This window comes from Eschrichtius robustus, chromosome 3 (assembly GCF_028021215.1).
Source record: "Eschrichtius robustus isolate mEscRob2 chromosome 3, mEscRob2.pri, whole genome shotgun sequence".
Taxonomy (NCBI): Eukaryota; Metazoa; Chordata; class Mammalia; order Artiodactyla; family Eschrichtiidae; genus Eschrichtius; species Eschrichtius robustus.
Genome location: NC_090826.1, coordinates 119,860,424 through 119,874,490, shown reverse-complemented (window position 1 = coordinate 119,874,490; position 14,067 = coordinate 119,860,424). Strand labels below are relative to the sequence as shown.

The window sequence follows — 14,067 nt, the reverse complement described above, 5'->3', positions numbered from 1 at the left end:
CAATTTAGGAAAAACACCGTCATTGGCCTTAATGTTCTAATAAATGCCTTGTTAGTCTGTTTTCATTTGACAATGAAGAACTCACATTGTAACACAAGAGTGAGAGCGGGGGCTGAGGGGGGAGCTCCGGGAGAGCCCTGTCAGCCATTTTTCCCAGACAATACCAGCCCGCCTTGACACGATTCTGCTGTGAAAGGAAAAATTGGTAGTTAAAACGAAAGAGCTGCAGGGTTTCTGCATATATAAACGTTAAAATAAAAACAGCCTAAGGGGGAATTATGTGTTGACTATCACCTTCAGCATCCTGAGCATTTGTGTACAACGTTCCTTTTCACGGTGTCTAACCACTTCTCTTCTCAGAAAGAGTAAATCTTTAAAAAAAACAAAAAAATTATCCTGTTCTAATTAGGCAGGAAAATGCACCCAGAGTTTTTAAAACGTAGACTTCCTGTGATCACATTCCCAACACGAGGCAACTTCATACCTTGCATCTTCCGTCAACCCCAATGAGGTGGCGAAGGGCTGTGGATGTGGAATCTGACGCCCTTTGTGGATTAAGTGGGTGTTTAAAGTGCAGCACTTGTGAAGCAGGGGACATGAGTTCAAGCCCTATAATGGGACAACTGGATTTTATTCAGTTACTTTTGGGAAAAAAGACCACAATTGGAGACACTGTTATGAGATACACAAGAATATCAAGACATGGCTTCATGACAAATAGACTCTGCTTCTGAAAAGGGAGAGGCCTGACCCAGTTGTTCAACAAGAGATGAAAATACGCAAGATAGATGTAGGCAAGCAAACCCAGCTCATCCTACCCACTTGTTCAGAATAAAACAGCTCTAACTCCCTTGTCCTGAGAAAGGGTAATCAACTGTAACATTTCAAAGAAAAGCAAATCCAAGTCATTGTTGGTGTATGTGATTAACTCCTTTCTTATGGCTGTCTCCTTTCTCTTTCTTAATACTTGATTCAGACCCTCGTTGGACAAGGCCCTGCAGTGGCGTGATTCCCTGGACAAGCTCTTGCAGAACAACTGTAAGTCTGAATTATCTTTATAAAGGTCAGGGGAAGGACAGAGGCAAAAAAAAAAAAAAAGTTTTATGCTGCCCATGTCCTTCTTCCCCAGTTTTGACGTTTCTTCAATTTTGGAAGAATGCCAGGGGAGTGTAGTTATCTAGCTCATGGCGGAAGAGTGTGAAAATAAGGTGTCCTGAGGACTCCCGAGTGCAGGTTGTATTCCCATCTGTCCTGCTTACTTGTGTGAGCGGAGCTAGTGGCTTGATCTGTGTAGTTCTTAAAATTTTCATCAGTAACATAGAGATACTGCCTCTTCCAGCTTGGCCTCATAATGGCTTGCCGTGGATTCGGTGTAGCAGGGTACATATCACTGGACTATGGGAATGGATTGGGTGTATGTCCCAGTTCAAATTGCTATTAATTGCTTTTGCAACCTGCCATGGGCTGTTACCCTCCCCTAACCACAGTTTCCTCTTCTGGCAGCAGGCCTTTTATATCTCCATTCAAGACATGAAAAAAGTGCCAGCAAGAACTCCTCTCCAAGCTAATACCAATATACCTGAGCACCATTTGCCTTTCCCCAATACAAAATCCTTACTGATTCCCAGGCCTAAAGTATCAAGTTCAAATTTCCAATGTTTAGGATTCTCCATAATAATGATGATATGGCTGGTCTGCAGTCAAATTGACTCTCCTATAATTCACTCTCCTATAAAAGTGAATCGAAATACTAAATGCCTAGTCTTCCTTGACTGTCCAGAATGATGTATCCTCCCTCTGAGGTTCCAGTGCAATTTGTCTGCACATTTTTATGCCGCTGTTACTTGCTACATTGTACTCTGATCATAGCAGTCTCCCTCTTATGACAGATTATAAACTCATTGACAGCCAGGATTTAGTCTTTTTCTTCTGGATAATTTCACAACAGGAAGTGCACAGTAATAGGAAAACAAATATTTGTTGAATCGTTCACTCTAAAAATAGGATTCAATGTAAGATATCTAACCCATATTTTTCCATTGTCACCACAAGATGGAATATGAAACTTTGTTTTAAATGCTTTGCAAAAATAAGGATTTAAAAAATATTTCCCACAGGACCATCAAGATTAATAGACACAGGATAGATAGCAAAGAATGTATGTTGAATTGTATACAAGCATTTTTTTATTTCTTGTTTTTGGTGAGGTAATCTTCCGCTTACCTGTGACAGAATCAATATCTTATATTTGGAGGCAGAACACCAAAGCCTCTGATTTGGAACTTTCTCAATATTATCCATTTTTTATTTTCTTTTTATTTCTTGTGTTAAACAGAGTACCCAGTCCTGACACATATAAAGTGTTCCACGAATGCTTATTGAATAACTGGGTTAATGAATGACTTCATTATCCTTCTAGGACACAGAAATTCCATGAAGACAACTAGGGGAAAAATATTTATGTTTATCAATTGACTTGTTTATTGTGTTACACAGTGGTTTTAGGGCCAGTAGCAACCTGACAGATGACATATTATATATTATGAATTCTAAGTACCTTGGGTACAGGTATTTATTGCTACTGTCAACAAACCTGAGAATTAGCAGAACCATTTCCATGTTTTTAAAACCATTAAAGAGAATGATATATATTTATGTGGCCATATAAAATCCTTTTCAGTCATACTAATCCTTAGGGCCACATGTTCAGATATTTCAGTCTTTCAGGAGACAGAGAACTATTGGAATAAGTTAAGCCAGAGGCAGTTAGTGTTAACACCTTAGCATTTGTTGAGGGACTGAAGTTTTTCAGCTTGCAAATAGATGATTTTCATGATGTGAGCTTGAGGCCTGAGAGTCTCACAGTAATATTTTCTGCTTCTTAGAGGGGAAATATGTATATGCATGTGTGTGTAAATATACATAAAATTCACAATGATTTATTTAATTAGATATATTTTAAAATTTTATATACTATATATGTTATATATATAGTATATGTCTGTGTATATATATGTGTGTTCTTAAGTTCCGCATCATTACCCTCTTAAGTAATTAACACTTTTAAGACTTGGGCGATTTCCCCAAGCAATAAATGGAAAAGCATTTGATAACTGTTCTAGTCAAAATTCTTTCCTTGAGAAGATATCTATCCATTCAAACTAGGATGAATGAAAAAGAGGGCTTCTGGTATGGATACAGAGATCTCACAGAAGCAAAAGAGTGCCATGCCCTATGGGAGGTGATGCCATGAGCGAACAAGACAGCTTCTCCCTCCCTCTGCCTCTGTTTCTCTGTTCTGTGTCTCTGTCTCTTCCTCTCTTTCCGTTTTTCCCTCTACCTCTGCTTCGACAACTCTCCCTCTTGCTGTGTCTGTCTCTTGCCACTTTGTCTCTGCTGCTCTCTGTCCAGCTATTTCTAGAAGAGGATTAGTGGAATGACAGGCATGCCCAAGTAATTCTACACCAACACCATCAACCTAAAGAAACAATTTTTGACCTATTTCCCCAAACACCAGCTTTCGTGCAGCGTGAGTAACTTTTAAGCCAAACTCTGGCAACTCAGTTCTTATGAGATATTCTTATTTGAATCTGCAAAAACTAACGGTCTATAACCAGAACTATGATAGTTCTGACATTAGCTGTGATTGATGCAGAATAGGTAATGAAGAAAGATACATTTGAAAAATGCGTATTTAAAACTTCACAATCCCTTCTTGCATGTTTGATTTGATAAATTAAATCATTTAACCTCAAGGAACGGCATATTTGCTGATTTATGAGGAACGTTTGGCATTCTCTTGTGCTAATGTAAGATATTGATTCAGTTCCCCAAGCATTTCTTAAATCCACATTTTTCTTAAATTTTCTTGAGTGGAAATGAAATCAATTGGTACCAAACCTCTAAAAAAAGGACGGTTAAGCTGCTACTCAATCTTTTCTCTTCCACAAGATTCCTCTTTCTTTCCTCAGTTTTTAAAAATCTTTTTTTTATTGAAATATAGTTGAGTTACAATACTGCATTGTGTACAGAATGATTCATTTTTTAGATTATATTCTGTTATAGGTTATTACAAGGTAATAACCTATTAAACCTATTAAAACCTATTAGGCATTACCTAATAACCTATTAAAAATAATTTTTAATAGCCCAGTGTATTTGACTCTGTTCTGAAAGAACAACAATTTCTTACGTTTTTGTCTTCAGTTTTATATATGGCACCATCTGTTTTCTTTTTGAAGGTCCATGGGGCACATAACTGGTGTATTGCTTTTTAAACACAAAAACAGATTGCACGTGGGAGTTTAAATAAGACAGTGACATTAAACTCTTCCACATGACTGTCTTTAAGAGCAGATGAAGAATGAAACACAACCCAGTAGTAGCAAAGTTTTTATGTGAATATTTTTGCCCCAGGAGGTTCAAAATGTCAGAACATTTCCTTGAGACCCTCTTGAGATTTGGACTCTTGCATGGGGAATGGAATAGCCTGGCTCCTGGTTCCTCCTTTTGTTTCCGTCTTTGCATTCTCCTTCTGCTTCTCTTCTTTTGTTTCCAATTTTCTCCCTTCTCTTTTCTGGCTAATATTTATCATCATCTTACTCACTGGTAGCCACAATTCCCTTTAAAGCAACAATTATAATAATAAAAGCAATAGCTTACATTTATTATTCACCATGTGCCAGGCACTGTCCTATGCACTTTGCATTTATTAGTTTATCTAACGATTTCAATAATTTTAGGACTTACGTACAAAAACAATCCGTATTTTTTCAGAAAAGGGAACTGAGACATAGAGAGCTTAGGTAACTTGCCCATGAAATAAAATACTACAGCAATAGCAAAATCAGTCATTTTATTTTTCCTTAATGTTTGTGTTCTTCAGTTTTGAGACTTGGGAGGAAACTTTTGTCTCAATGGGTCTTATTTTATTCAGTTTGAACCTCTATTAAATGTTAGGCCCACAGATTTAGACTAGGAGGTGGGATGCTTTCAAAAGAAGGGCAAAGATAAATGAAACTCAAACCTTGAACTCAAATCATCAACAGCCTCCTGGGAAAGATAGCCATAGAAGCAAATAATCCCAACAAAAAATGAGAAAGTGATCTCTCCGCTTATGATGATAAAAATCCTCAACAGCAAGTTGAAGGTACTGGGTAAAGTCTACCTTGTATATGAGGCAACATTTGAGTTGGGTTTTGAATGCTGATAAAGATTACTTTTAAATTAAGCATGAATAATAATGATGAAAGTCAGCATTTATTGAGCTATCATTATGTTCAACATCATGTAAGAGCTTTCCATGAATTATTTAACCCTTATAACAACCCTGTCAGGTAGTTTCCATTAGTACCCCACTTACCAGATGTGGCAACTGAGGCTTGGAGAGGTTAGATTACTTGCCCAAGTTACTGTAGTAGTGTGGTGTGTAAGGATCAACCTCCAGGCAATCTGAACTCTAGAGTCCATGCTTTGAAAATAAACTATGTAATGATATTTATCAACTATCAGTAATGTTTCACTATTTTCCTCTAGGAGAAGAGATTTGTGCTAATCTACTTTTCAGTATTTTTTTCCTTTATACCAGTTGGATTTGAATTTGTCTTATACTCTTTTTATTTTTAAAGTGGTTTTATAGGTGGTTTCATTTTATTCTTTGGCAAGGTTGTTATTTTATTTTACAGGGATGTCAAAAGTGACATCACTCATTAGGGCCAGCTCTGGGATTATAATGTGGGTCACAACCCAGAGTGTTCCCACCGGACCAGAAGATCAGGTGGGTTTCATCTACTTCTTAGGAAAAGGATGCCTGAAGATGTATGTGGAATGGTATTTTGAGGCTCTGTGAGGGCTCAGCAAGGAATAATGTAGGGATTTTTCAGGGCTGTGTACTGAGGGCTCTACTGGGATGTGAAGTGGGCAGGGGAATAGTGTGAGACAAAGAAGACATGTGTGTTCCTTGTAGAATAGAGACTTTGGTCTAGAGTAGATTTGACTCTGACCCAAGAGGACTTCCTCAGGGGTAATGGGAATTCCTCAGGGTCTCGGAGGAATGGACCAGTAGAAAACCAGAGGTTAAGGAAGAGAAATCATCTGGGGAGTGGTGTTAGAGGGTCCTAGGAAGGGACCCTCTAGAGAATCCTCAAAATCCAGATGAGAGAAAGAATAGCTTTTAACATCTCCCAGACCAATAAATAAATAATAAATCCACTTTATGAGTCTTGATTGAGAGTGCGTACATTGACAAAAAGCCTTGAGATAACATCATGGGATTCAAGAGAATGATGAAACCAGTACCCAGGAAATGGACTCAATACACTGGAAAGTTATTTTCCAAGCGCATTTTCTGGATAGGACGACTTGGTAAATATATGGTAAATGTTAACGTTGCTGTGGAATCCTGGAATGTATCCTCAGGTCATAAATAACAATGTTTCTGAGGACTAGAATTTTATCTCTACCTTTTTCAAAGATGTGGAGAGGGTGATTCAGAGTGCCTGAATCACCATGTTGTGGGGACATGGGGCTAATGAGAATAAATTGGCCAGACTTATTCTGTGAAGTTATTGCTTTGTCTACAATCTTAGACCTGATTGTGTGGGCGCTCATAAGACTTCATTCCTATCATCATTTCCCGGTAGCTAGAAAGTGCCTGGGAATTTTCTCATTTCAACAAAGACTACCTGACACCTTTTGTTTAAGAAACAATGAAAACTTTAAGAATGATAGAGAGAGAATTTGGAGGTTATTTCTTCTTTCAGCATGTACCATTGACTCCCGTGCCACTAAATGATAACAAATAGGGCCGGAAATATGGTGGGAAATATGGGCAGAGAGAGAGGGAAAATACATCTGATGTTATCCAGGTAAACATTATCAAGTGGTTTCAAAGTAATTCTTCTAGCTGGGTTTCTAGAGAAAATTGTTTATCATACTTACCATCACTTCCCAATGTATTTTTAGGTGTTGATCAATAAAAAATGTTTTTAGGTTAAGCACAGGGAGAGGGGATTAAAATGCAAAGTGTCTTGTTTGTATTCAGAATCACTGGTGACCCTAATCCAATTAATTATAACTTAGCCATTCTGTTTCTTTAGAACTGAATACAGTTTCAGGGAACTGTGAGGGGTATGAAGACAATAAAAATGCACAGAAGGAAAACTGAAAAAAACAACCATATATTTCAGGCTTAATCATCACATTTTGTGCATATTGTATGAAATCGATGTATTAAGCAATGACTAATGAATGAAAATTTAGAGTCCATAAAAAGGAGTAGGGAGAAATACTCAAGGGGAAGGGAAATAGATAGAAATTTGGACAAAGGAAATGAATTCAGTACATGAATATGTCTGCAAGTAAAACTAATGAATTGCAGAAATGTCTCCTGATGGGGAACACGTTAGAAAAGTGGACCCTGATGTACTGGTTACAGTCAGTCCAACCTTCTGCCCTGAGAGGCAAATGACATGCCAGGCATGCCTGTAATTGTGATACAGTCTGTGGAAAACTAGAATTTTCTCTCCTTCCTTTAGAAATCTACTTTCCCTACATAGTAAATGGACATGGATTCTCTCTCAGTACATATGCATATGTTAGAATTTGGGTTTAAAAAAAAGCATATATATGTATAGAGAGAGAGAGAGAGAGAGAGTGGGAGAGTCGGCTTTAAAAGGAAGGAAATATTGAAGATATAGAGTGATTTTTCCTTTGTTCCTCTCCAGTGCCTTCCTAAATCCTGACCTTGCCTTCTACTTATCTACCACTTTGGAGGTTAGAGCTGGAGGGGTAGGAAAGAAAAAGAAAACAAAAGGATCAGGCCCAAGAATCTCTAATATATAGATAGATAGATAGATAGATAGATAGATAGATAGATAGATAGATATTCGTATATAGATGTATATATATTTAAATTATAAGCTGAAATATATTCTACATGAGCAACAGTGCACTGAAAACAGAATCACAGTAGTTATAATAATTGTACTGAATTTAATATGTTTATAGACTGATGTATAATTGATGGGCATAGTAACTACTCTGCAAGTGGTGACTTCATTGGGCCCCTTCCCACTCCTCCTTCAGGTCTCAAATGGAATGTCACTTTCTCATGGAGGCTTTCCCTAAACCTAAAATGAGGTTAGGACCCCTTTTGTTACTCTTACTATCTTTTGTATGGTTTTCTTTTGTTGTGTACATTTATTTGTGTGTGTTTCTTCATTTTCTTTTCTACCTCCCCCAGGATCTATAAACTTCATTAGGGCCGGAACCATGTCTATTTTACTTACCATAATTCCCAGAACATGATATTTGCTCAAAAATCATCTGTAGAAAAAAAAAAGACTGTAAGTAGTTCATACATGAGAATCAACATTAATGTTACTTACACTACCAAATCAAGTTTTAAATGTATTTTTTTCTTTTTGGTAATTGATAAGTATCCAGAATGGCATTAGTGTTCACAGTGTCCCTCGATGTTGTATACAGGTAAACCTTCATCACCTAAATATAGACTGTCTGGATTTGAATCCCAGCTCTGCCACTTACCAGATGGTTAACTAAGGGCAAGTTACTTATCTCTCTGACTTCATTTGTAAAATAGATGTGTAATGAGGAGCAAATGAGTTAACTTTTGTAAGGTTATGGCATAAATGACAGGAATATATAGTAAATAAACCTAGGCTACAACGTGTGATATAGTGTTAGATAGATAGATAGATGATAGATAGATAGGGTGAATACATTTCCTCGAATAACCTTTTTCCTTGTTAGACGGACTTGCCAGTTTCAAAAGTTTCCTGAAGTCTGAATTTAGTGAGGAAAACCTTGAGTTCTGGATGGCCTGTGAGGATTACAAGAAGATCAAGTCCCCTGTCAAGATGGCTGAGAAGGCAAAGAAAATTTATGAAGAATTCATCCAAGCGGAGGCTCCTAAAGAGGTTGGTCCTGATGGGAAGGTGGGTGAGTGTGGTCAGTGGGGGTGAGCTCAACAACTTCCCAGGAAGGATTTCCAACTACAGTACACTTTGCAGCTACAGGCTATTCCTATTTGAGAGTGGGCCACCTTTCATAAGCACCTACTGAGTGCAAAGGCAGAGCAATACAGTAGAGCAGGTATGAACTTGAACTCTGTTTAGGCCACTTTCTAAGCAATCATGGGTCTCTTTTCAGTAGGATGTAATCCCAAGTCAGAATGATACTAGTTGTATGATCTTAGATAAATTATTGAGTCTGTCTGAACTTAGCTTCTTTCTTTGGGAAAATGAGGGTAATGAAGACTATTTTTGCAGGATTGTTGTGAGGATGAAATTAAAGAGCAGACGTGAAAATATATATCTCAGCATTTGAACTAATTAATGCTTACTAAATGTTTCTACCACTTAATTTCTTCTCTAATCCTCTTCCCCTTCTCCCTTCCCTTTCTTTTTTTATGAAAACTCTCTCTTTTCCCTTCTATTCTCCCCCATCCCGTTGTTTCCCCGAGGCCTTTTCCATTTACACTCTAGTCGGGGGAAACAGGGTTTCTACTTACAAAAATCAAATGATTACAAGATAATAGTGCTAGAGATGTCAGAAGACAATATACCATTAACTGACTGCTAAAGACAAGATGTGTGTTGGTTTCAAAGAGGATTTGTGGTAGTTTATCTGCCCTTTGCTATTTATGGAACTGAATTGAAAAAGCTTTCTGTGGAATTCAGGATGGCCTCAGCAAGACCTGTTCATCATGTTTTGGTCAGGTCACTAATTTCACATTGCACCCCATAATCCAATCTGGACATCAAACATTTCATCAAGATTTGGGGTCAATCACAGGGGTGACCTGAGCAAACCCTCTAGGTAGGCAGTAATTAAGATTATTTGAGAGGGGAAAATCTCCAATATCCTTTTTCTCTCACAGGTGCTCTAGACTCTTGAGGTCCCACCATTTGATATTTATTCCTTTGGTAATGCATTACTCATCACTGATCCTTTTTGAAAGATAAATATGTTTGAATGGATGGACAAATTATATACCTAATACTAACAGATGAGCTCCCTCCATGACACAGGAGGTGGAGGTCAGGAGCATGAGAGTACAGAGCACCATGGGTCAAGGTGGAGAAACTGAGAGTCCTAAGATGGAACTGGGCTTAGTCTTGCTGTGGAATCCTATCCAGATCTCCTCTTCTACCCCTCAGGCTCCCACCCTATGCATATATGTTAGCTTCCCCTACTTCTGATGCCTTTTGTGCTAGGACATTATTCTTCTATCCACATGGAATCTCTATTTGTGATGTTACCAAGGAGATTAGTATTAAATTTGACACCCATTTCCTGACTTCAACTGATCTCCCAATCCAGCCTATCTTCCCACCAACATCATTCCTCTTTACAGAAGTCTAGGATTTGTTGCAATATCTGCACATCGTGGAGATCCATATGGACTATTGCTTTGAGCTCCAGGAAAACATTGTTCTCAAGGTTCCTTATTAGAACATTGGTGGTTATCATGAAAATATGAAACATTAAAAATGAAGTTTCAAAATAAACAAAACCCTGGCTGAGTTACTAGAACACACAAATGGTGGCCCTCATTATGAGAACCTGTGAGCTCAAATTAAAATAGCCTTGGCCTCCAGTCTCTGAGCTGGGCATCAGAGAGAATGTGAATCCTGCTCTGACACGTAATAAGCATTCAGTGATATTTGTGAGATGAATGGGTGCAGATGTCCCAACCCAGACCTTTCTCAATGTGTAACTTTGGGCAAGTTTCTCACTAAAGCGCTCTAATTCTCAGTTCCTTTAACTGTAATCATCTCACATATATGTATGTGTACCTAGAGGATGTTTAATAAATTGTAGCTGTTATTTTTAAAATTCTCCAAATCTTGTATTTTGACCCCAAAATTTACTATTTCATTTTGATGACCAGCAGATTGACCTATAAAACAAATTTACCCAGGCAAATAGTAATCTAAATTTTCTTTCTCTGAATATTCACCTCAGTTCTTTAAGATAAAGAACTGAAGGAGAGATACAGTTGTAAAAAAATTGGAACTAAGATTAAAAAAAGAGAAGTGACCCTGCGTAGTTCAGTAAGTAGAAAACTCGTATATTGCAAATTGTCAACTGTCCATATTTTAAATTAATGAAAAATATTTTCTTGGCTCTCTAATAAACAGATGAGTATATATCAAAATGATTCATTAGAGGAGCCCATGCACATAAAAATAATAAGATAAATAGCTGTTTTTGCTGGTGTGTACAATGTGTTAGAGAGTTTTAAATACATCACTTCTTTAAAAAATAGGATTAGGAGATAATTTTATAATTTTTAGAAATTCAGCTATTTGAGTAAGGCTGCCCACCTAGCTCAGTATATATTTAAAAGAAGGAAGAAACATTGCTTTCGTGTGGCGGGAAGAATAACAGACTGAGAATAGAGAAATATACGTGATAGCCTCACCTCTGTCCCTCACTAGCTGTTTGTGGGCATGTAACGACCTCTCTGGGTCTCGGAGTCTTCAGCTGTGAAGGCAGGAGCCAGACTACCTCACCTCTGAGGCTGTTTCCAGTGCTGCCTGCATAGTCTTCTGCCATTCCTGCATAAAGCACACAGGCCCCTCTCACCTGTGGAAAACATGTCATAGCCTCAACTCACTTCATCCTGGACCTTCAGTCACAGTCACTCCTGTCTGTTCTGGCCTGGTACTCCCAATCATGTCTTTGTCCCTGACTCTGACCTAAAGCTGCTTCATAATTCTCTGAGCCCAAATAGCTTTTCTCAGTATCAAGAACTTCTAGCAGCCCAGGAGAGACCTAAAACATTTTTCTCATGTTCCAATTCAGAATTATTGGTTGATTTGTTTCTTTCTCTTTTACATGCAGACACCTTAAGAGTCATTGAAACATACAACGTGATGTACAGTGATTTCTCTCAAATCATACTCAGACAAACCCAGGCAGGCTATACACTGTACAACTCCAGGGGACCATTTACATGGACCCTAACATGAATGGTGTCCCTGGGAGTGGCTCGATGTAGTAGCCCTGTATTCAGGAGAAATATGCCATAATGCCTTCCAACACTGCAGTCTACTGGGTAAAAGCAACATTGCTGGGCTTTTGAGTCTTCTCTCTAGCACTTATGGTCTTGCGCAAGTTACTTAACATTTCTGCTCCTCAGGTGTAAAATGTAGGTGTCAGTATTACCTCCTAGAGTTGTAAGATTCAAGTTGTAAGATTCAAGATTCATAGCACAGTGCCTGTAAAAGTTAAGTTCTCCACACTCAGTAAGTATTAGCTGCTATTGTTATTATTGTTGTGCTAGAACCATTGTTTCCCACTTAGTTTCAGGAAAAGACCAAGTTTCTTTATTCTTCGAGAACCATGCAAAAGGTCTTGGATCCCTGGTCAGAAGTTCTTCCTCTCTCTTCATTCTCCCCACTAGGTGTGAAACCAAATGTTGTGGTAGGAGGGTTGTGGGATTAGTCATCAGGATACTTGGATTCAAATTCAGAGTCTCTGCATTCAAATACATTTATTAGTTCTGTGATCTTGAAGAAGTCTCTATCTATCTATCATCTATCTATCTATCTATCTATCTATCTATCTATCTATCTATCTATCTATCATCTATCTATCTATCTTTCCCCTACAAAAGGAAAGACTCATTCTTAGGGTTATTGTGAGGATTATATGAGGTCTGCATGTGTTGGCTGCTTGTTTCTAACAGTGGGTGTCTAAAACTGGTTGATCTTAATCTGAGTCATGCATTTGTTGAAGCACCAGTTGCCTTACCCCACTGCGTATAAAATAGAAATGATATTTCTCACTTTCTATGACTCTCTTCTCCTCATGTGTTATACTGGTGAGAAATTCCACTTCTCTCCCAACCCCTCCTCAAATCCCACAACCTGGCTGACTCAGTGACCCTGTTTCCTGTCTCACAGGTGAATATTGATCATTTCACGAAGGACATCACAGTGAAGAACCTGGAGGAACCTTCCCCAAGCAGCTTTGATGTGGCCCAGAAAAGAATCCATGCCCTGATGGAAAAGGATTCACTGCCTCGCTTTGTGCGCTCTGGGTTTTATCAGGAGTTCATCAAGTAGCAATGTAGTTGGTCTGTGAGAATCATCCTGAGAGTTATTTCCTCCACAATAACCTTGCACTTTCCAGCAACCCACATATTTTCCTATAGCAGCTTGCTCAAAGACTCTCAAACAGAAAACCCCAGGGAGTGTTGCTTCCTCCTTTGCCCACATTGTTTTGGATGTTTATCTATTGCCCAAATGCCTTCCTTTTCCAATTTCCTCTTCTTGCCCCCATTCTTAATTAAGCTCTACTCTTGTATGTTGTTGTGAAACTCAATCAGAACGACAGAAAAAAATCTATCAAAGGAAATATAAGACAAGAATATGATATCATTGAATGTAGGTCCATTTGGTTTAGGTAATGGATCTCCCCCTAAATTGGTATGAAAAAGAATGTGGATGTGGAAAGACCAGTTTCAACTGAGACTAATTGATCTCATTTTTTAAAAAATTCTGATCCATGAGGGGGTCACCCCTCTCATTATTTCTGAACTTGGTTAGTAAAAGTTGCTAAGAATTTTATGAGGCAGCCACTATTGGATTTTTTAAGCAAATACATTGTTAAAAAATATTGATCTTCTTCTGAGAGCATCTTTGTGTTAGCTAGAGATTATAAACAAGAGATATAGATACATAAATATGCTGGGTTTATATAAAATCGATCTGAACACCATCCATATAGCTTCTTTCCCTATACTTCCCTCATCCCTTCCCATGCATAAAGTTATCAAATTCTGTATTAAATCAATGACCTGAGATTGACAAGGGACTACTTTATAAATGTATCTATGCCTCTAGTATATAGGCACAAAGTTTCAATTTTCAAATTAGTTAAAATTCATGTGAGTATAAAATTCCAAAATTTCTGACTCCAATCATATAAAACAGTTGCTACTCATTGCAGTGGTCTCCCACCTCAATATCAAGAGGGCTGTACACTAAGATGGAAAAATCTTGTCAAGCCTAAAATGATTAGTTGTCCTATGAT

At 38.0% G+C, this 14,067-nt stretch overlaps 1 protein-coding gene across 1 annotated transcript in view; it reads left to right on the top strand.

Moving 5' to 3' along the window:
- The window catches only part of RGS5 (regulator of G protein signaling 5), a 46,932-nt gene extending 33,134 nt beyond the window's left edge, over window positions 1-13,798 (top strand). Inside the window, exons 3-5 of the mRNA XM_068538340.1 lie at window positions 977-1,038; window positions 8,773-8,939; window positions 12,936-13,798. Coding sequence (XP_068394441.1) covers window positions 977-1,038; window positions 8,773-8,939; window positions 12,936-13,097 — 391 coding nt within the window. The 3' untranslated portion in view covers window positions 13,098-13,798. The remainder of the gene's footprint in view (window positions 1-976; window positions 1,039-8,772; window positions 8,940-12,935) is intronic.
- The last annotated feature ends 269 nt before the right edge of the window (window positions 13,799-14,067 follow it).